The sequence below is a fragment of the Patella vulgata genome, chromosome 4 (genome assembly GCF_932274485.2).
Source record: "Patella vulgata chromosome 4, xgPatVulg1.2, whole genome shotgun sequence".
Lineage (NCBI taxonomy): Eukaryota > Metazoa > Mollusca > Gastropoda > Patellidae > Patella > Patella vulgata.
Window position 1 is genome coordinate 62,207,654 of NC_065882.2, and position 25,529 is coordinate 62,233,182.

Consider the following 25,529-nt stretch of genomic DNA (forward strand, 5'->3'; position numbering starts at 1 on the left):
GAGAGAGAGAGAGAAGAGAGAAGAGAGAGAGATGGTTTAACTCAACACAAACTAGGTCATATCGTGACTAACATAAGTTTATAGTTCAATTTTACTGCAATAATTTGCTTCCGTAAAGGGCTATTTAGCAATGGGAATAAACCGGAGAAACTTAAGAAAGAAATTGGTTGTAGAAATACTAGAGGACATTATCAACAAGCAAGCACTCTTCCTTCTAAGCAATAAACGAAAAATGAAATGTAAATTAATATGCCACCGCATCACCTGAAAAGAGCTGTTTCACCTATTTCCCAGAAATCCTTAATCCCTCCAGGGATATTGGGCTAAAATGACACCTTCAAAGAAATCAAAGGAAGCACAAATATCTAACAAATCTAACAAATATACCTTATTGGGGCTCTTTTAGAGATAATGTGGTACTATGTGATCTACCTTTTATCTTGGAGTGGTTAGGTCTACTAGTTAGTTTTTGTGGTATGAAAGCAGCAGAGATGACAACACTGATGTCACGAGAAAATAAAAGATAGGAGGCCAGGCAGCGAAACATACACCCACAGCAGCTAAATCATCCAAGCGGTCAACAAGGGTTGTCACATATTTATTCTTTTGTAGATAATTGGGGGCATTTACAAGACAATTTCATACAAATCAGATTATAATTTTTGTCTTTTGAGGGTTCACGAGGCTCTAAAAACTAAAACAAGGGCCTTAACTCTGGAAGTAATTTACAGAAATTGTTAAAATTCGGCCAACTTTTTCATTTTACTAATTCAAATAATGCATATAGATTGGATGATAACTTTTGTCATTCGAATGTTCCCAAGTTCAACAAAGTAAAACAAGGGCCATAAATTTAGAAGTAATTGACGGAAATTGACGTAATTCAATAGGCTTCTTTGTTTCTCTAATTTAAATCATGCATATATATTTCGCACAGATCAGATGATAACTTTCGTCATTTGAATGTTCACAAGGATCATATATGAATTTCAAAAGAATCAGAAGATAAATGTAGTCTGTAGAGTATTCACAAGAAATTGTGGACGACGGACGGACGGACGTACAGACAGGGGTGACAGCAATATACGACTATATTTCCATGTGGGCTATGTATAAAAAGGGTACATGATCCATATAATGAGCACAAAATTCATAATAGCAGCTGCACTGCTTGATGCTTTTCCTAAAAGTTTGATGGAAACGGGTGCTCTCTATCACCAAATATATTATTAAAATATTCAACTGAAACCAACTCAAATGATAATAAACTCAAATCAAAGTATTTAGTTATAAAAAACAAAAATTCAACTTTAAAAACATTTCTGTTCTATTTTAAAACGTACACATAAATTAAGTCATGTAAAATCTGTCTACACCTCTATGTTATTTAACAGGTAAATAAAAGGCATGTAAAACCTGCCTACATGTTAAAACATTACCGGTACATACGACCTCTATGTTAAATATTGAACTAAGGCTCTTCAACAAACCTGGGACTATTTTTTCATGTACAACAGCTCTCACTTTTTTGGCATTCCACATTGTTTTAAATCAGTGAAAAGTCAATGTATCGACCCCTTTCCTAAATATCTAATTTATCAATCCTTTGACAAAAAATCCTGTACAATGACTATTTAAAACATGCCAACTATTTTTTGCCTTCAATGACTGACAATATGCCTTTGTTCATTCACTTTTTAAAACAGTACAAATGTTTGTAGGAAAATATTTAAGATTGTCACTAACAAGACATTTTGATGACATTTTCAAACATTGTTGTAAGTCAGGTGTAAAATGTTTTTTTTTATAAATTCAAACTTTCTGGAATGTCTTGTGTAAATTTATTTTGTCCTTAGATCGACTGATTAAATGTTTTGTTTTAAAACAAAAGGGTTAAAAAGTTACAATTTCTATAAATTAACGTTCAAAGTTTTATTTACGTGTAATCTATTCCCCTCTATTCATGAGAAACTGCAGTGGCTCAGTGGTTAAAGGCACTGTCTCACTAACTAGGAGGTCCGGGGTTCAATCCCCAGGATTTTCCAGCATGGTTTTCCCTTGTGAGAGGTGCAAAGACAGCATCTAGTTGTTTGGATGGGATGTAAAGATCACTTAACAGTTGGAAGAGCAGGCCTTAGCATCGCTGTCCGCGAAAAGATTTCCCTTGTAGCACACTGTATGGCATACACTTGCTCCATTAGCCCAGTAGATGCAGAAAAGTAAGATGTTAAACCCCATTTCATTTAATTTCTATTCATATGGTAATAAACATTTCATTCTATCACATATCCATTCAAAAGGTTATCGTTCATACACGCAACAGCAGTGTCCTAGATCTGTCAAACCGTGGGAACAGCAAAAGTCAAAAATGTGACTGGATGATCGGGATTCAATTATTTCCCACTTATTTTGTATTGTGTTCTAATAATTAGAAATACTGGACATTTCACAATGAATTGAATTGACCACAAAATATGAGAAGACGTTCATTTAGTGAAGTCACTACAAAGAAAAAATATGAAAAGGCGTCCATTTTACATGCTATTAGACCTTTCTTCCATTCAATTTTTTTCTTTGTGGAAAATTAATGAATCCCGAACATCAAGCCATATTTTGCCTATCTTTTGCGGTGGATCAAATGCATGTATGCAACAGCATTTATTAAAGAGTTTATCCATTATAGCTGCTCAATTGTTTATTCATTATAGTCATTCAATACTTTATCCATATACCCATTCAACAGTTTATTCATTCCATAGCTATTCAAAAACTCAGTCATTATATTCATTAAATAGTTTATTCACTATAGTGATCATTCAAAAGTTTATTCATCTTGATCATTCAAAATTTTAATCATTATATGGCCATTCAATATCATGAGATAAAGAATGATCTCTAAAGCAGTGGACACTTGCTGAATTGCAGCCATATGAGCGGACACACAAGACAAATCCTTTGCCTGATCCACCATTCACCATGTAAGATTTAGATAAAGAGCTGGCCATTCTTGCTATAATATTTCAAAAATAGATAATGCAAAATGAATAGGCTATATCAACAATTTCATTCAAATTACTTTATTTTGAGCAAAATTATCAATGGATTCTAATCTACATAAAATCAGAGCCATCCGATGGCATAGAGAGTGTATTATGGTCTTGTCATGTTAATAAATGTCTAATTAATAATTTACATAACATTCAAGGCCCAAAGAAAGACCTGCAATAGGCAGATTTAGCTCTTACATAATGCCTGTTTTATGATAAAATTGGCAATGACTGATTAATCCACAGAGGCCAGATAACAGTAAGCAAAGAAGATTGTTTTTGGAATCTATGTTTTAATTCTACTCTTTTCACTTTTTGTGTGCTGCCATGAATAGTCTGAAGTAAGTTTATTATATTAAAATAACAACTTTCATCTATTTTGTTGGTTTAAACGATAAAAACTATCTCTAATAAATACATATCAAATATATGTCAACAATAGATAATAAAGCATTTGTTTACTTTGAAACAAACCTCTCTAATAATCTCCCCAACACACAACCACGAATCACTGGGATAGATTGAATATCTCGAACTGAGAACTCGATACTGAACTTAACGGAGCGTTAATTGAAGGCCACACGTCTCAAATTAAACTAAGAAAATATACCAGGTTTATGGTTTTTGTATAGTAAAGGCAATCATCTGTTTGAAGTAACATTGAGTGGCCTCTAATCGTTTCTAGTAATTTCACCCCATTGTGTTCAAGCAACCTGAAATATGTGTTAAATCTCCTTTGCGGGGAAGAAAAAAAGAAAATCTCATGCAGTCCAAGATAATATCTTTACTTACCTCCCTATATAAATATCTGATGTTTATAGTATATGTAAAACAAACACACTTTCTATAATATACAACCACTTATAATACAAACCATAATAACTACTTTTATATAACTAAATATGGTATACTGAGCAATAATTAGGTATACCAGACAATATAGACCACCCCATTTCTTTTAGCCTACATTTCATGTGCGAATATGTTATCGTCACCCCATCCGTCTGTAGTCGGTTCACAGTTCTTACAAACAATTTATTTTCAAAACTTACTGGGGTTGTTCAGCTAATTCAAAGAAGGTAATTTACTGTGCCTGTCACTGGAATCTTGAAAAATGTTAACGCAGGTTTTGGAAAATAATTTCTGCCCAATTCTATGTGCAGTCACCCTTCAGAATCCTGCTAACAGGGAAACATTTGTTGCTATGTATGGTATATCAAGTAATCAACAAAATCTCATGGTCAAGGGGTGTGTGGTTTAGAACTTGACTTCTCACAGCAACGTTCCCAATATATCAAGGCTAATTCACACTTATAAGAAGTAAAATATGTAGAGTTGGCAGAATGTTTCCTGGAATTGCTTCAACCAAGGTCCAATGTACAAACTGGTATTATACTTGAAAGAAATCTTGTCCAGTTAAAATTTGGAGAAGATAGGGCAGAGTTGTTGTTGTCCAGACTAAATTCTTCGTCTCCCAATCCGTTCCATTCATTTTAAATTTCATTGAAAGTGGCTTTATCACTTTCACCAACAAACTATCTGTAATTTTGTTTGAACAATATAATGTTTAATAGCACCTAATTATCAACCAGCAGTTGCCATGCAAAATATGCCCACATTTTGCTAGCGATGGACAGAGAATGAGCTAAACAAAAAATGTGATTTTTTTTGCACAATCAGGGGCCATAATCCAGGAAGTTATGGTCAGATATGCATGACTATCAAAAGAAACCAAGATCTGTTTGATATAAACATATGTTTTAAGTTTCACCAAAACTGGATTCTTTTACACTATTTGAGTACAGGGTTGGATGGCCGAATGGTGAGCATGTGCGCGCTGAATCATTAGGTCTGTCATTGAGTCAACGGGTGTGGTTTCGATTCCCCGGATTTACGTAACAAGGAGTAGGGTCACCTGTCCAACCTCATGGGTTTCCTCCCACTGCTAAAGACCCTTACGGCTAAGCGAATTATAGTAAAATTTGAACCATGTGTTAGTCCCAAAATGAGCTAGTGTGTGTGTCGAGTGGATGTTAAACCCCATCTCTCTCTCTCTCTCTCTCTCTCTCTCTCTCTCTCATCATCAAGTTTCATCAAAATCAGATAAAAATTATAAAGGGTCCACAACTTTGGTATTACATACTTTTACACTATTTGCATACAAAGAGTGGACATTTTGTTGGGCAGTTTCGGTCGGATTTTCACAAAATTCAAACTCAACTTTTTAAAACTGAACACAATTTGTGACTTCTAGAGAATCTACAAGCTAAAAACAAGATTTTTCGAACAATCAGGGGCCATAATCCAGGAAGTTACGTTTCGATATGCATGAGACCTTTGTGACATAAACATAAATTTAAAGTTTCACAAGCTAAAAACATGATTTTTCGTCCAAGCAGGGGACATAATCCAGGAAGTTACGGTCAAATATGTGTGAATATCAAAATGAACCGAGATCTTTGGTTATAAATATACATTTCAAATTTGAACAAATTCAGATAAAAATTTGACCTCTAGGACTCTAGAATGTTCACAAGCTGAAAACATGATTTTTCATACAATCGGGGCCATAATCCATGATACATGCCAATTTCAAAAGGAACTGAGATTTTTGGGAGATAAACCTATATTTCAAGTTTCGTCAAAATTGGATAAAAATTGTGACCTGTAGAGTGTCCACAAACAAATAGTGGACGGACGGACAGACAGACGTATATGAAAATGTGCAGGTATAAAAATCCAAGCTCTTACTTGTTCAGCATTCACTGAAAACCACAAAAGACTCATACATTGGTAGTTAAAACATCTGTACTTTAGTGATAAATTGTTAAATCGATATGTCCCAAATTTAGCATACTACCTTCTGTAATTGGAACTCCTCTAATGTGACTGTACAGACAAATCATGGAAAATCAAAATATTTTTGCTTTTATCGACCAGTGAAAACCTTCAAAAACACTAATGTCTCTTTAATAAGACCTTGTGAAAAAAATCTTTGAGATGGAATTTGCGAATATCTGTAACCGATCTTTTCATGATGTCAGAATTCACAACATGAGCAACATAAATAATCTAGATAATATGCAATGTATAGAACTGACTGTGGTATACTGGAACATAAACACCTGTTAAAGACTGTAATAAATAGCTTAGGATATATATAATTGCATATATAATATACCTATATAATGTAAAGCCTACTCTAAACCTCTTCTTAAAGTGGGTGAATACTACCTCAAGATGCTAAGTAAATATTTTTATACCTACACATGATAAGTTGTGTAATACTTCATTTTTCAGCCACAAAAATACATTAAGAATTTGATAGAATGAGAGATCGAAGAATCATGGGGTTTTTTTTTTATCAAATTTATGAGTGAACCTGAACTTAAAGACCTGTATAAAAAAAACTTTTTAGAAGTTTTAATAATCAAAATCTTTTGGTGGAAGATAGATCTTACAAAATGAACTATCCAGAAAAGTTGGGTTGCCAGTCTACAAAATTTATGACCACCACACATATAACAAATCTTTGTTATGGAACAACTGTAGCACAGATCTCTATGTTAAAATTATATTTGGAATGTGATTAACCAGTTTGATGACACATTTAACATTGTCCTTTAAAGCAATGTTAACAAGAATCCTAATGGCAAAGATCTCCAAAATTCTAAATACTCTAACAAAGAAACTACCTAAGTCTAAAATTCTATATATTAAACATACATTATACAAGAGCTAAATGTGCCAATTGCAGGTCTTTCTTTAGACCTGAAATGTTATCTAAATTATTAATTAGACATTAATTAAATTATCCAGACCATGATCAACTCTCGATGTCATCGCTAGCCTGCAATATTTACCAGATTTTATCCGATCTGCTGCTCAACGTTCATTCATGATAAAATCAAAAAATGGATAATAGAGACTACCGACTTTAGTAATGGTGATCGAGGCTAGGCCCAAAATTCAATTGCTTAATTATCGGATCAGAGTGGATCAATTTGACTGAAATTTTCAGCAAATTCCCTTTACATTATCAAATTTTTAACTATTATAGTGAGAACTGCCAGCTCTTTATCTAATCTCCCATAATGTAACTTTAATGTATACATTGATCAGCTTTTTATTTAGAGAATTTTGTTTTTCTATGATTTCTACTCTGCTCCTATAGTTACCTACCTACAGACATAGAGGTATGTTAAAGGTAAGAAAGATTAGAACTCAAGTCAAAGGTGGAGTGGCAACTTCTTTAATCTTTTAAACAAGGTGTTTCTGAGTGCTGGCACTTATTCCATCATAGAACCATCGTGTTGGAATTTGGGTGAAATTTGAATCGTGTTTGTTTTGGAGTATATTGATGAGATGAAAGGAAGAAGTTATAAACAAGGCAATGAATAAATACACCTCTATAACACTTCAAAAATAAATCATTCAACACCTAACACACCGAGATAGAAAACTTGGGTGAGATGTACATTTAAGTTGGTAGTTAGAAACAATATCTTATTACTGCAATGGCGATATATCCTGATATACAGAACTAAAAAACTCACTCAATAAAATATCACAATAATAAAGTAGGGACAGCTACTATAAAGCTTTTTGTTCTATCAGAACAGAATTGTAGAACTTGTCTGACATAACATCAGTTTTTGTCAAAATTTCTGTATTATGTGCATGAGTTACATAATTTCTTTGCAAAAAAATAAGGGATTAGAAATTTTTTTTTACAATTTATTCTGAGAAGTATTACATGAAATGATAGCAGGTATGGAAAAGATACGTGATGATGCACTTAGCAATATAGAAGAATTCTGATGAACAAAATGATTGTAAATTTATGGTTACCAGGCAATGAAACAAATATCCACCAGCAATTTAATCATCTGTGCTGTTTATAATGCTTTGATATGATCAATTTCTCCAGCAAGTTTGAAGAAAAGACTTTGATCACATGGTTTCAAGATGATTGAATTACTACAGGTTTTATTTTTAAAATAAGCAAGTCGCTAACCCAATATCATCCATATAGTCTTCAATATTGCAAACACGACTTATTGGTCAATTTAAATCAACATTGATGTTGTTATCTTACCATGAAAATTAGACTTCTGATATCCAATATTTAAGACAAAATGAAAATTTTAAAATTGGCACACAAATCGTGTGCCACAAATCTTTTGAGCACCATTTGTAATGAAGCGACTCAATGAATGAGGCTAAACATATTTCACAGGAGAATACTACTGGTGTAGACTGGAATAACCAGGTGCCAAAGTTTGCCATTCAATTTGGACTATTCGCGTATTTTGTCGAACATAACTGATTAGAAATTACAGTAAAAGCAGGAAAGATTGAATGTAAATCAGTTTATTTACATTCATATTACATTATTATATGCGTTGAGACCCATTTGTGTCCATTTCTAGTTGCCAAAAAAAAGAGATTTAGCTCCTTGAAGTTTGAAAACAAAATCACATAAACCCTGACCTGATGAGTGATTATAAGGTTTCCATGACAAGGGCACACAACTTCTAGTTTGAAAGGTAGGATACCACCTTATGACCAGTTGAACAACTCCTTCAAAACTTTGGGCAACTGCAAGGTTTTGATAGCAGGAGCAATAACTTTGCAAATAACTGATAAGTTGCTCTGAATTTGGATACGGATCAGGTCAATGGGTAAGCCCAGCAAGTTTGAATACACAATTGCAAAAACATGACATATGTACAAATAAGAACCACAATAACAAGCCAATACAAAAAAAACTAAACGTTTATTCTAATTTGACTACAGATAAAATGGGCAGTAAATCTAATCCAGATAAATGTTTTTGCTGGTTCGAAGAAACTTCCAAGGAGTTCAAGAAAATAACTGTATTAAAAGTCTACATGTATATACTGAGTAACAAACAGAGAATGTTTGACTGAATACAAGGGAGGCTTAATATTGTGTGAACATTTTTACTATCTACACTACTGACTAGAAACAGATTCAGTACATGATGTTATAATCCTCACTACAACCAAATTCTCAGGTAAAAATTACAATTAAAAGCAACAGGTGAAGCACTCTGGAAGTATTACTTGCTTTTAATGGGTCATGTTTTATTAATCTAACATTTGAGAAACATGTACCAGTATTTTTTTGTAATTTTGTTGTAGAAAATATTATTGACTTTTTAATGGGTGCGTATTATCTGATAATTGAAATGTCCAGATTGTTAGTGAAATATATGTTAGATCTAACTTAAGTTATCGTACTTGCTCTATTGATCTTATAGGGATAATTTTAACATATTGTACATGTATATTACATTTATTAAAATAAAAATACAACTTTTCCATAACATGGTATAAATTTATATGCAATTTTTTGTTGTTTTTTTAAAAATGGAATCTAGTTTTCGAGAAAAAGTAGGCCTCACCTTTGACCATTTACAGTTAATTTCTGTATAGTCAGAAATCAAAGTTACTGGGTGAAAGATGAAGTTACTGGGTAGAAGATGAAGTACATGTAAAAAGGTAGAAGAGGAACTTACTGGGTAGAAGATGAAGTACAAATGTAGCAGAGGAACTTAAACTGAGTAAAAGATGAAGTTACTGGATAGAAGATGAAGTTACTGGGTAGAAGAAGAAGTTAATGGGTAGAAGATGAAGTTACTGGGTAGAAGATGAAGTAAATGGGTAGAAGAGGAATTTACTGGGTAGAAGATGAAGTAAATGGGTAGACGAGGAAGTTTCTGGGTAAAAGATGAAGCAAATGGGTACAGGATGAAGTTACTTGGTAGCAGATAACCTTATAAGCCACCAGCATAATTGATTAAAGACAAAGGCACAACAAATATCAATTAACTATTTGAACCGTGAGGTGTTATTAGGTGTTCTAGAAAGTAATCATTGTGTATTATATTTTGCCAATCACATTTCAACAGAGAGATATCTATGTGCAGTAGGTGTAAATATCATCTGTTTTCAATGTAATATAATTTCTATACCTTTATAAAGCCGACTAATATCACCCACAGTTTATTATACCACACAGCCCACCCTGTGAAGACAAAACTGTGTAACTTATGGCAGAAAATAACTATCTATTATACCCCAACAAATAATCTAAATAGTGTATTCATGTAATATATCATATTTATAAAGCTTGTCTACCTATGACCCTTATTCTGAATCCCTGTAATAAATAAAGTCAGCAAAATGATGAACTCGTTTTTTTTTTATATCATGTGTGGTCCTTTAATATTCAATTATCACATACTGTATGGAAGCATTTGTAAACAAATTTTTGAAATGAAGACAAGTCATATAGTCTCTCTAGATCAATTACAGCAGCTGATCATTGAATGAATGACAAAAAAACCCACATCAAACATGATGTTTCCTGCACAAAGATTACAATTAAATGTCATTAAATTTTATATTAAGAATTGTTCACAAAATCATGGATATGTACACTAACTAAAGCTTTGGTTACATTGTTCAATTTGATTGGTTTCTCTTACACATTCTAAGATCATTTCAACCAATCAGCATGTAACATTAATAGCTTAATATCATACATTATTTCTACTTTGGGAATTAAAACAGAATGGAATGATACTACAAGTTCTTTATCATCACCTTTAAATATAAAGAAGTTTTAAATAGACATAACCTTTAAGTTTAAAGCACTGATTATAGGTAAAAGCAAAGCACCTACCTGGGAGAAATTAAGTTCATTTAAAGGAACACATTGTTCTTCCACCCGCTCGACTGCTCCCGTAACTTTTCCCTGGCGTTCGGACATCTGAGCTAAATATAAATCCAACACTGGTATACCACGTGATTTTATATCTCCTTCTGTTAAAGAGTTCACCATTAACATAACCCACACAGGACGTTTACGTTCCCAATTCCCCGCGATTGCATTAAATAAATAATCTGGATATAAACCCCTCCCCTTTTGGTCAGCTGTCATCCACTCTGGAAGTGCATCCCGAACATAGTCCAGATGGCGTTTCAGTCTGTTGTATATATCCACAGGTAAAACATTGGATAAATTTTCTCCGTGTGGTAATAGCTGACATCTTGATAACGCTGATATTGTATATGGATCAGTCAAATCTAATTCCAAGAAGATATTTTCTGCTTGGTTAAAGGCTTTTTTGGTATTCTCTGGCACAAAATCCCACACCCGTGTATAAGGAACATGAATTGTTCCGAAAAAGTAAGATGGCGGTTCTCTCTTTACTATCCACAAAAAAGAATTTAATTCACTTTGCTGAAAGAAAAGAAAACATAGTGAATTCATAAAAAAAGAATAACCAGTTCCTTGTTATATATATATTGTGTGTTTTGTCCATAGGTTTGTCTAGTAATGTTGTGTGGTGCAGTCTTCCTGCACTTACTTTTAGAATATACTGTTCTATGATCAAGAATAATCTTTTATCAAGATTGGGTTGGCTCTATTGACAGCAATTCAACATGACACATTCACATATTGAAATAGTCCAGTTTTATCTATAGGATATGTGTTTCATACAGAGGAATTGTGACTACTTTTCACATAACTTTGAATTATCCACTGATCATCTGAGACTGATTACCATGATCTGTATAATGATATACGGTATAGTATAATTATAGAATAGATTTCATAGTTATTCTAGCTAGTTTCTATAGTTATTATCATATGATGAAAAACTGATAATCTGTAATATTCCCCTTTAAACAAACCTTTGTACATCTAGAAAGTCTTAAATATGAAATGAGATTAATGTAGATCCTTCCTGAAATTGGGAAATTTTAAAAAATATACTAGTAATTCAAAACTTTTAACCAGGTTATGGTCTGTGTAGGTATTCATCTATGTAACATAGTGTACATTTCTGATGACCACAATTCAAGGGGTGTTTTACGGCATGGTTCCCTCTTGACAGTGGTGCAGAACAGAGGAGTCTTTCAGATGGGGCAAAAAAAATGTGGTCCTTTGTACATGTTGGCATGCAAGTAAAAGATCCATTGGCAGTTGGAATTTGATATACGACTAGACTGTTGTGCTGCTGTATGGGCAAATTTCATTCATATCACAGTGTATTAGCCCAGTCAGAGCTGAACAGTAGGACGTTAAATCCTATTTCATTACATTTCTGATATAAATTTATGAAATCCTGAAAGTGCCACTGTTTAATGATACAGAATGTCATTAATCTATTAAAAAGTGGATGAAAAATGGTTATTTGTTTTTTGGAACTTTATGAAAGTAAGATGATGTAGAATTACAGATACAAATGTAAGCTGTACTTAGTTATAAATTATAAAGTACAGAAGTAGATTGATGTATAGTGCATTACTTTAACAACAACTGGTGTAGAAACATCACACTCAATCTCTACAGTTGATGCCAGCAAGATAAATTTCGTCTGGATAACCTTTAGAATTGGTCTAAGTAAAGGTTATCAAGTCTACTACTGATAACCAACAAGATTTACTGTGTGCACGGTACAAATAGCTAAAGGGGCATACACTGTACACAAAGCAGGGGTTTGTTTTCAGATACATTTACCCAAAATTCCTGTTTTCATTAGCCCAATAGGATGTTAAACCCCAATTCATTTCATTACCCAAAACTTTTAAATTTTACAACACTTTGAATCTGTTGATATCTATGAGAGGTTATGAAACGCAGTGTAGGCACTAGGCCTACTCAATAGAGTTTATTCTTATTCATTTTGGCCCAGCAGTGCAGCTGAATCATGTACATTGCAATATATCTAAAATGGGTAGCTGGGTTGCAATATATCTCGGTGTGTTGCATCATCAAGGTAAAAATGTATATGATGTAAGTTATGGTATGTGATTTAACAATGAGATTGATTTAATGTAGATTCTACAACAAAAACCCTTTGGGCCAAGTCATGGTGGGTTAGACAGGTATAGTGGGTGGGAACTCTTGTAATTTTACTCTCTCTCTCTATCACAGCTCTCTAACTACACCGGTTTAAATATTTCTATAACAGTAAAGATCTATCAGTTGATTACAAAAGCTCTTGAACAATGATAATGAAATCGCAAGCTTTCTACACCCTAGATTTATTATCTGTGACTACATTGTTTTCTTCTAAAAATCTTAACTTAAAATATTCCCACCAACAATTCAAATTTCAGCCAAGTAAATGTAACATAAAAATTAAATTTTGGCAAAAAAAAGTCACAGATGCTAATATAATTCATCTTTTTTTTTTATCTCGAGACGAAAAAATTGAAAAAGATTTGGCAATTGGAATGAAGTGGGTTATGTGTAAAATGAATTACTGTAAAAGTTTGCATTTTTTTTCCAATTTAGTTGTATTTATGACATCATAGTCTACATTTTAAGTCCTAGAAAACTTATGTTTACAGAAAATGTTAAAACATGTCAGGCAATGTTTTGACGATGTAAAACAGTAAGCTAGGAAAGAAAAGAATATGGTGTATCACTTGCTTAGTACACTTTTTTAAACATCCTTTCAAAAAACGAAAAGAAATGGATATTATAATTTTATTCATCTTTCCCATCTAATTATATTGCAGACTCTGTCAAAACACTTTATCAAAGAAGAATATAGATTTATTTCTTGTCATGAGATTTGATCAGAAATAGATAGAAGTTTGTCCTTAAATACCTCACAAGCAGCAATGTCATTGCACTTGCTCTAAAAGCATTAAGGGTATCAACCAATCCTGCTGAGTTAATTAGTTTTAAAAATCCAACCAAGTTTTAAACGATTCCATTATAAATTTTGTCTTAATTGCATCAGAAATTTACTACGTACTTTGGCCCAATGTATAAAGTCACCAATTTTTTCAAATTTTATCACATTCAGAAGATTTCAGAAATTTACAAGTAAATTTCAATAGGGGGTGGGGGTGGGGTGGGGTGGATGGCCGAATGGTTAGCGTGTGCGCATTGTATCAAAAGGTCTGTCATTGAGTCAACTGGTGTGGTTTTGATTCCCCGTTTTTTTTCTCTGAGTCCTGCGGTTAAGACTCCTACAACAAGCGAATTATTGAAATAAAATTGAACCATAGGTTAGTCCCAAAATGACCTAGTTTGTGTCAAGTGGACGTCTATGTCTCTCTAAATTTTAATAGAGATTTCCTTCCAAAAAACATTCCCTGCAAATTTGAAACAAAGTTAAGTTTCTTTATATTTTGAAATTAATTTTGATTTACATATACTCATAGGCGTACGAGCTGGGGGGGGGGGGGGGCTGCCCCCCCATTTTGGGCACCAAATGCTAGGAAAATTTGGGCACACAATTGTACTTTGTAAAAGTTGTATAAAAAAAATATTGTCTTCTTGAATGTGTCCAATTTAACAGCGAATTTATTATTATTATTATGTTACATACTAAGAACCTAACTACATTTTTTGGGCACCAACCACCACTGCCTCCCCAGTCAAAAATTTCCCCGTACACCTATACTTAAATGTATATTAACATATTTCTACTTCAAATGTTGTAGGAGACAAGTTATTTAAGCTGAGAACAATTCCCTTTTATTGCTGATATGAACAGCAGTCTAGCCCGAATTGCAGGGGGAAAAAATGGTTGGGGGAGTAGGTGCACTACTCTTGCCCTGCAATCTGTTTTTATTGTTCCCATTTCAAAGATAGTATGTATTGGGAAGAGGGCCTCCTAAAAATTCTCATAATACTGATTTTGGCACCATAATTTTCAAGAATTATTATTTTTTTTCTAGCAGGTTTTGGTTTTCAATTTTCTGGTTAAAATTATTCAGTCTCTGCATGTATTTATAATAATAGCGATGGCTGGTTTATGCCATTGACTGAAACAAACACGTGTCTGGAGCTGTATTGGTTGGTCTAATATATAAAGATAGACAACAAATGTAGGTAAAATGTACCTAAATACAGTGTATTATTCTTACATTGCTATAAACAAGCCCAGTCAATGGCGATAATCATAATATCTCTACAGACACCACGTGGTCTAAAGTAGACTAAACCCTCATCATATCTAGCCCCCGATACAATGGAATTTTGTTTGTTTACTCGTTCGACAACAAAGATACGCGAACATCAAAGAGCGCCGCCGTCAGGTATTTTGAAAGCGCAATTGAAATTCCATATCCCTACATTATATTGGGTGTATTTGTGCTAATTGTGTTAAACAGTAAAAAGTAAATAGCGATAACTTGTGAAAAATAATGTAAACTAAGATAAAACACATCTAGTTATAATAACTGAATAAATATAAAAGACAAAGTTGGAGAGGTCTATAGATTCACCTCCTCGCCATTTTAAAGATAAGCTTCTCAAATAAATCGACGGTGTTCTAGTGAAATTATGTCTTACAAGTTTTAATACCCACCTTAAAAAAATATCTGATAAGTATCATTAAAATATGTGGTAATATCGACACGCGCTGTCTTTATAAAAAGATATTTAGCGGTATTTAAAACTGAATCGGGCATTATGCTCGGGGTATAAATTAGTGCCTACGCGTGACTGTGTTGGCTACCGTTATAATCCATCGCCCCAAAGAGAACCATTTCAGGCGTTCATTTAAACAAGTTACAAATTAATTGTTCATCAAGTTAATTGCCCGGATTTAGAACATTTATGGTAGCTGAAATATGCAAATATTAATATTCACAGAATCACTATACTAGCCTACTATAAACGGAAATTTCTTAAGTAAAAATTGTTTTGGAGAGAATGTGGGATGTGCGTCATTACACTCTGCAGAATTCTTACAAATTTCAAAAATCCCTTTACATTTTTTCTGTTCTACGCTATTTGTATTTCAAACTGATTTAATTTATTAAAATGCACCATAAGTTGAAAATACCACAGCAGGTTCCCACATTCTTAAAAGTTTTCAATTATAATGATAATTGAATTATCTTAATAAACGATCGTGGTTTAAAGTATAACGGTTTGCCCTACTGTCGGGACAAAAAAAAATGAAAATACCAATTTGAGACGGATATCTAAAGTACCAGTGCCGTTTGTCATTAGTGTGGTCATAAACCCACATAATTTTGGCAAAGACAGTTTTTGTATTCCAATTCAATGTGTACGGAAACAAACTGTTCACTCTGGGGGGTTTGCTGACAGTTCCAAATAGTACAATGCAACTCATCGACGTATTTGCCAAAACGACAGATTGCTTTACCGAATTCCTAATTAAATGAAATGTGTTTTAACTTTTTACTGTTCTACTCCTACCGGGATAATGAAGCCGGGGAATTAATAAATAGTTGTATACATACATGGCATATCGTGCGACATGCGCGACATAACAAGACTTTATTTTTTATACAAAGGTTTTAGACAATATTACAGAGTTTGTTATTTGTTAATTACTTCGTTGTCTATATATTTTTCTTGTATCATGAATCAAAACCATTAAAGGGGCATTATGGGACATTGGATAAAGAGCTGATAGTTCTCACTATAATAGTTAAAAACTCAATAATGTAAAGGGAATTTGCTGAAAATTTCAGTCAAATTGATCCACTCTGAACCGAGATATTAGCTTTTGAATTTTAGACCTAGCCTCGATCAGCATTACTAAAGTCGGTACAATAAAAAAAACCATAGTAACTCGATTATCCATTTTTGGATTAAATCATCAATGAGCGTTGAGCAGCAAATCGGATTCAAATCCAGTAAATATCGCAGGCTAGCGATAACATCGAGAGTTGATTGTGGTCTGGATAAATTAATTAATGTTTAATTAATAATTTAGATAACATATTAGGCCTAAAGAAAGACCTGCAATAGGCAGATTTAGCTCTTGCATAATGTATATTTAATATTCTTATAGTGAATAATATAGGAAATAGTTTGAGTCGACTTTTTCTCAACTGGTTTTGGTGTTATAAAGATTTGTTTCTTTGAGAAAAGTTGCCGAGCAAGATATTTACTAAAATTTCTAATTGCATGTTTTTCATCTTTAGAACAAAAGGAAGACCAGTCTATTCGTAATGTTATTATCATTTCTCTGAAACTTTTGTTTTCTTTTGAAATTTTCCATCAACATTTGTATAGTGGTCGTATACTAATGATATTGTGTACCTCTGAGAAAATTTCAAAATTCTTTCTAATCCTCAAAAACGGATTTCTCTTGGGATTTGTTTTCGTCACGCAGGCAGACTCGTGTAAATCTAAAGTTATCTATACGTTTGTAGAGGCCACAGGTCGATTTTTTGGAAAGTGGCATTCCCCTTTACACAAAATATAAAAAGTGCGTAACGTAGAATTGAAGAATTAATGAACATCGCATAGGTATATAAACTTGTTTATACCAATACAATGATGTGAGGAGATAAAAAAAATAAGGTATTATTGCTTTCCGAATCTTAGTTGTCATTGCTAAATTTTAATACGTTTAAAATACTTACGTTTGAATTTGGAGGACACGTGCCAATGTTCGCACTATCCTCTATCTTTGCTTTGCTGTATATCGGCGGTATGTAAAAGAGAAATACAGATATACATAGTAACCATGGCATTTTGGGCCTACATCCATGAATATTGGCCACTTTATCATCGACAGTCACAACTTGATAGATTTCAGAAAAATTTAACAAAACAATAACGTTTATGAAAAATTCCACGATCAACGTGTGACTACATATTTCAAATAATTACAAAGGTTAAACACTAAATTCACGTGTTTCTGGTGCGGCTGCTTCTCGGTACAACTGTTCTCGTTCAATGATAATTTTAAAGATTAAAAATCACAAAGTGTCGTTAGAACAAAAAAAAAGGAAAAAGAACAGTTTAATTGCTGTTCGGTATTCCTTGCTGTTTTAAGTTGTCTGTGTTTGTATTCTGTCTGAAGGCTACGAATTGGTGCAATAAATTTCTGATATCTAATCTAATAGTTTATATATCATTGTCCAAACGAGGCGGTTTAATTTCAATCAAATTTATATCCCAACTTCTGTTTCGAATTATAAAACAACCCTATCCTCATAGCTTATCATCCATCGCAGGTGAACACAATCCATAAATGAACACACGGTTTCTTCAAATTTGAGACACATTTTCAAATTCCACTGTTAATTAAATTCGTGTCGTTTTATCTGATTTGCTAAAATTAAGTACACGACGAAACAAATCAAGTAGGATTGAGCCGTAAGAAAAATACAATTACTGGTCTGACTTGTACAATAGCTGATTATCGTAATAATAAACAGCGGTATCCGCTCTTTGATGTCTACCAGTCAAGTGGAACGCAAGTTTTCCCTTCGTTCTTATTGTAATTCTTGAAGTTCTTTTTTTAAGGTTTCGGCCTCCAGGCCTGTAAGTGATCATTGCATCGTTTTCTCTTCATAGCGGTTTTATATCCAGCGCACCTTTTACATCCAACCCAATGATCATGAATTGAAAGCTATTTATACTAGTAGTAGTAGAACAATCCACTTCAACGTATACGTACTAACTTTCTTACACTTTCTATCTGTCTTAACTCTATCTAACTTTTCCTTCTTTATCACTCACTGTGTTTACTTCTTACTACCATTCACCGACCCATGAGCTCACAAAACCATGTCTGGTCCGCCGTCTCATTGGTTCGGTCAACCTCGGCTAAAAATAGACGGTTAAACGGTTAGCTGGTGGGTCGGGGTGCGAGACAAGGTTGGAAACATTGGTCACTTCTAAACTATGGTCAATGCGTGCAATCTGCCGGACAACTGGTAACTGATCCCGAATTGCGATACAAAAACACTCAGCACGTGTTTTTCATATCAAATATAGTTCGGGTCTCGTTCAGTGAAACATGAAAACTTCACCGACTTTCATTTGTTAAAATATTTGAAGGAAAAGAGCGAACGATCGAATGTTAACGCTGTTCAAATAGTTTACCAAGGAAATCGACACAAAAATTTCATTCATGAAAAATCTCACGTGGGATGTGGAGTTAGAGATGAGGCTAGGATTTGTGACATACCAGATATAGATTGTGACTTTTACTAAACTTACATTAGACACCACATGAACAATCTTTTTTCTCAAATAATCTAATCATTCATGTTTTCCTTTTACCAGACTTGACAATTTGAGAAGCACTGGTGCAAACGAATATCCCCACCCTGTCCCCGATTTTATTTCCTCGCTCATTACAGTTTACACACAAATAGTACAATTCGTTCGGCTATGAATGAAAAATTGACCTAAACTTTGACAGTAACAGACCCAAACTAATTTAAGAGTCAGTCTGTTTCTTTTTATTTATTTATTTTTTTTTTTTGTAAATTTCTAAATCATTGGTGACGGTCGCTTTAAAGACATCTATCTATACGACCGGTGTAAAGGTGGTAAAGTAGAGGTAAACAGCACGTGCAGTGTTTGTCGTCGGTTAAAGGGATCATGGGGGTATTAGTAGTGAACAGATTGTGCCGTGCCGTTCGTGTAATTGTAAGTGTTGATTGATCACACGGCTATAAAGAAAGCATATGATGTAACAGAACTTGTTCTGTAGACAGGCCTACTATAATGAACATTATTATTAACCCCGAAGTTAAGTGATTCAATGATATATTTTTAAAGTACGTGTACCACTGATCAGTTACGTACATTTTACGTTAATCTGCCCATAGCGCTATTTGTTTGGCTTAAATCGCTGATCCCTATCGTCTATTTTTCAGACAATATCTAATTTTACACTGCTGAAATCCAATATATTATCTAACCTTTAATTAGGATAAAATATCAACAGTAGACAATCGCCCGTCTTGAATTCCATAGGATTAAAACGAGGCGCATCAAAATGTTTTACCCAACACTCATAGGTGGCACTTGCTTGTATTATCTTCTGCAGAGGATGCGGGATATTGAGAAATTTTCAATTAATCATTTCTTGGTTATTACTGATAGGGTTGAACCAATTTTTAACTGATATTCCTTTTATAGATTCGACATTCACAATATTGAAGTTTTCAATCGATTCAAAATTATGGGTTGCTTTAGTGTCGTTTTTGTGACGGTATTCAAATGGTAACCTTTTTTTAAGGAATCTCTTAATGTCATAAGCCAGGTCGTTATTTCTCAAAAGTAAAAAAGTATGTAAAGATTGTTGTTACTGTGTAACAAAGGACATCCGAGTATTTAAAAAAAAAGACATTCATGTGATGCATGCTTGTACCAGCTAAATTATTATTACTATATTTAATGGCGTGGAAAGAGTAGAAATTATGGTAAAACTTAAATGGTCATAGAAATCAAGTATATGGTAAAACTTAAATGGTTTGAAGAATAATTTTGGGCCACAATTTTCTAAAATAAAAGTCTTGACTCTATATTGAACATTTTTCGGGTATGTTCGGACTTTCAGTTCAGGAGTCATTGTAATGTACGAACATTTCGGCCTGACTTAAAGACATTTTTCAACAATAGATTCTCTATTGTAATAATTGTGTTCTGCTGTAAGAATAAATTAGAAATTGAAATGGCTTAACAATAAATAACCAATAAATTTAATCAAATAATACAACAACTAAGTGGCAGTCATTATTCACTCGATGTCCTGGTATTGTATTCTAGAGAAGGCGTGGTTTTGGTCATTGACTTCAGACAGAAAGTGAAAAGAAAAGTATCCCGGGACGCGCGACCATAATGGCAAATAACCATGTGATAAATGACCACCCCCATCCTCCCCCTGTGAACCGTCTGATAGACTGATGAAATAAAGCGTAATTATTTGCTAGACTTCAAAGCCAACATTAGACACCATGCACGTATGCACTCACTTGCACTGACCAAAGGTTTAGTCTTGATTACCCGGTACAATAAATTATTATCTTTATTTGTTATGTCAAATCGCCATTTTCTGTACAATACAGTTTCTGTATTCAACTAATCTTATAATAAAATATATTCCAGTTTCATTATTTTTATATTTTCATTTTCAATTTTGGTAGGTTTTTACATTATATGGTGATGTTCTGCTACAACAATTGTATTCCAAATGCTGACATACCCATAATCACTCGACTCATACTTAGCCCTGTATACCATTACAACCATTTTGATTAGTCGAGACCTAACGTGTTCTGAATGCCAACTTAAACATGCATAATGCAAGAGCTGAAATGTTATCTAAATTATAAATTAGACATTAATTAACTTACCAGGACCATAATCAACCCTCAATTCCATCGGATGTCTGTAATATTTAGTGGATTCAAATACATTTTGGGCTGCATGTGGTTACCGTAAAAATGGATAATCGAGATTTTGTTTATTATGGTAACAACGGTATTAATTACAATCAAGGCTAGCCTATAATTATATGACCGTTTCCTTGGCTCAGAGTGAAGTAATTATCTATTTTTTAAGTATTATGGCGAGAACTGTCAGCTCTTTATCAAATCTTACCTAATGCCGCTTTAAAATGACAAATGTTAATGTAGTACAGCATAAAATATAAAACGAAACATAAATGACATCTGATTCAAGACACGATCGCTACTACAAGTTACAATTGATAGGGAATCCTTCATAAACCGTTACTTCCTTATGTTATAATTAAATTACAGAAAACCATCAAAATAATAAGATACCAGTCCTCAATGGCCATCTATTCCAAAGGGAAAATATAAACTTTCATTCCACTCAAAAGTTATTAAAATTGATCGACCCGAACATTTAACTGTCCCATTATCTCAGAACGTCAGTCTAATATAGAATAACAACTTTTTATCCATAAACATTTTAGATAAATAATGACATTTAATAGTCAACAATGATCTTCACTTTAATGTTACATAATTATGTAAAAGAACAATACTGTTGACAGTTAAACACTAGTTTTACAAAGTTTTAGCAAAAAGAAAAGTCATATCAATTGAGTAGATCTGGACTATTTACCCCCCGTTGCCCAGTATGACAAGTTAGCTGACATGTATTTAAGTGATATTAAACGGGGGTTGATTGATGTTAGGACCGGGTCTGTCATTAGAACTAACCAAGACTGATCACATGCTGTGACTCGTCAAGGACAGCTGACCAACAAAGCTGGACATAATTGACGATAATCTACTTTAATTAATCTTATTGTAATGACTATAGGCCCAAAGAGGGACTTGTCCTTGTCCAGTTTGTCACACACCAGAAGACCCTGGCGGTTGGTACAATTTTATCCAGTTAGAAATACTATGATTTCTTCGAACAATGATTACGGTTTTGTTTTTTGGTGAGGCGCCCTGGTAAATAGTATTCAGAACGGCAAAACAGAATCGTCACCCGAACCCTGTAACTCTTCTCGACGGATGAATTCAAATATGATAAAGTACCCTCAATCACAACGGACAACCGATATGCAAATACTATCTCTAAACATTTTTATATACTATAACATCTAACTCTAAACATTCTAATACACATATATAGCTAATTCTAAACATTGTAATAGACAACTAACTCTAAACAACGTAATACACATATACACCCCTAAACATCACAATATGCACATACAGCTAACTTTAAACATTGCAATACACATATACGGCTAACTCTAAACATTATAAAATACATAGATACATTACTCTAAACATTGTTATATACATCTAACCTAAACATTGTAATACACATACACAGCTAACTCTAAACTTTTTTTCTCCTCTCTCTCTTCTCTTTTCAGGTGCTGGATTCTTCCTTCAGAGAACCAATAACAAAAGGAACGAACAAAAGATGAAACCAACTATCATACCGGACAAGAAGACCAAATGGACTAGGGGCCCCACACTCACCAACACGCTCCAAGAGGAGTTGCACCGCCCTGCCATTCAACCGGACAAATCGACCAGACCGACCGAAACGACTTATACAAATTTATATGTACATTTTTTTTTATTTGTCTAAATGTTCGTCCATATTCATATTTGCTTTGTCAAATGTTCTTGTTGTACTGTACGATGTGTGTCTGTAAAATATCTATGTTTGTCACTATTCGCAGTTCTTGTTATTAGCATTTGTTATATAACGTCTCGTCCCGTTATTTATTGTTTTTTTCTTTACATACGTGTATACATGTATATAAATATTATTTAATAATCCCATTAATTCTTTTCGCTAATCACATTGTAAATAATTTCACAATGTACATATAACATGTAATTGTCTGTGATATCACCTCGGTGTAGCGGACGTTAAATAAAGCTATTTTACACCCCCGCCCCAACTCCGATACTCGTCCTGAAATGGTGGTCTGTGGAGTATATCCCGGGCGGGAAGTCATATACTTAGTTCTAAGCAGAAAAAAACAAACTATCACAGAGAGAGGGTTATGGAAACATTTCTGATATCAACTTCCTATTATCAAACCCACCCATAGTGGAATCGTTTTTTTTTTCTAAGCAATATTTATTCACAGAAACTGCAGGCAGAAGCCTATAGACCCACTCTCCATAATAGTACAAACATAAATATATACTGACAAGATGTAAAACAGAAAAAAAAGAAAAGTAAAGTAGAGGAACGATTAAATTATAAAATGGCTATATACACTATATATACGGTATGTACAAACCACAATCAGAAGATTCATATTTCATACATTTTCATAAGAAGTTTTCAAAATCTTTGGGATATGTCGAGGAAGTTATGTACTACAAAAAACAATTTCTTCAGAATTATTTCTGTCTTCAGTTCCGAATAATAAATTTTGATAAAGTTGTGGGAGTTTTGACATTCTCGTAGCTCGTGCATCTGGATGTAAGGGGCAAATTAAAAGAAAATGTTCTAAAGCGTGACCACAATCGCATGTAGGGCTGTCAGAAATATGTTGGAGAAAACGATGTCCGATTAGATCACTGCAAGAAAGTCGAAGGCGAGAATGGTGAATTTATTTGATTTTTCCTGCTGCCAGAGTAGTATGTTGAAGGTATAATCTGATGAAGGTAGCCGAGTTTAGATTTAAAAGAGGACAAAGTAGGTAAGTTTCCAGTAGAAAGATCGAGTAGATTCCATTCTCTAATTGTAGATGATATAAAAGAAGAAGAATAAAAGAAGTTCTGCAGAAATATGTTGGGATGTTGCTTTGGTTTCGTAGGCGATACGAATTTATATAAGGTGGTATCAGTTGAAATTAGTATTCGGGAGTGATATGATTTTGTAGAATAAAATTAATTTATGTCGCCCACTTCTCTCATGCAATGTGATAAAACCGGTTTCCTTATAGTATATAACAGTCGGTGACTTGTACCTTCCACAGCACATCATACAGTCCCGAGTGCACCTAATTGTAAAAGTTCTATTTTATGTGTTAGTTCGGCGATACTCCCATCCCAAATAACGTCACTGTAGTCGAAATGAGGAAGAATATATGAGGTATACATGGTTTGGAGAGATCTACGACTTAATCTATATTTTAATGAACGAAGGCAATTTACCAGTTTACTTGTTTTATATAGCCAAAATCTTATTTATATGAGTATCCCACTTGCAGTTTGTTTGAAAAGTCAGACCCAGGTGATTGTGCCCAGCAACTTCTTTAATTACAACACTCTTGATTTAGTGTCGGAAGAAATGAATTCGTTTTATTTGCTAGTGCTAATGTTTCAGTTTTCAGCGGGTTAAAAGATACAAGCCACGACTTAGCCCAAAGATTTATTCTCTTTAGATCACTATTTAGGACTTCTGCACATTCCATTGGGTCAGTTATTTCCATATATAAACTAGTGTCATCAGCGAATAATCTGATATGTGATTTTATGCTATTTGCTATGTCGTTGATGTATATAATGAAAAGTAATGGGCCGAGAACGGAGCCCTGTGGGACACCAGCAGGGACCGTTAATGGCTCCGAGGAGGTTCCGTTGACAATAACCTTCTGTTGTCTGTTAGACTAGTAGTCGCTGAACCATTCTAACAAGTCTCCTCTGATCCCAACGACCCCAAGCTTATGACAGAATCGTTGATATAAATTTTTTCCTGACCAATGTCCCTTGGGACCCCCCTACCAAATAATTTCAAAACTCATTGAAAAAAAGGCGACTATGTTTCACGATTTTTGGGGAAATGGGTCTTCATTATATTTTTGGAACTAAATCGCCGGCCCGAGCCATTTACCTCTGTTGCCCTTGCCATGATTCGTTACTGAGGATGTACAGCTAACGTTAAGTAAGGCAAAAACACAGACAACTAACACCAAGTACTGTAATAAATAGAGATGGCTAAAGCACTTAACAGAATGTAATAAATAATACACAGACAACCAATCATAAATATATAAATATATTACCAGCTAACTATACTGGGTATACCCATTTTAAACAAAATATACATAAACGATTAATTAAATACATCTTAATATACACAGGCTTGTTGAACACTGATTAATAGTACACCTTCTTCCATAGGAGGTGTATGTCGTGTATCGTGATGTTCTGATAAATGATATTTATATTTGTCTATTGTTTACATGGGATTTTGTTCACTTTCTCACATTAATAACCTACGATAAACACT

The 25,529-nt window shown here is 33.7% G+C and overlaps 1 protein-coding gene across 1 annotated transcript in view; it reads right to left on the reverse strand.

Annotated features, from left to right (window-relative positions):
- The window catches only part of LOC126818381 (metalloprotease TIKI1), a 45,325-nt gene extending 26,499 nt beyond the window's left edge, over positions 1-18,826 (reverse strand). The window contains exons 1-2 of the mRNA XM_050545777.2: positions 17,456-18,826; positions 10,761-11,321 (exon numbers count right to left, since the gene is read on the reverse strand). Of these exons, the coding sequence (XP_050401734.1) occupies positions 10,761-11,321; positions 17,456-17,566 (672 nt within the window). The 5' untranslated portion in view covers positions 17,567-18,826. The remainder of the gene's footprint in view (positions 1-10,760; positions 11,322-17,455) is intronic.
- Positions 18,827-25,529: the final 6,703 nt, after the last annotated feature.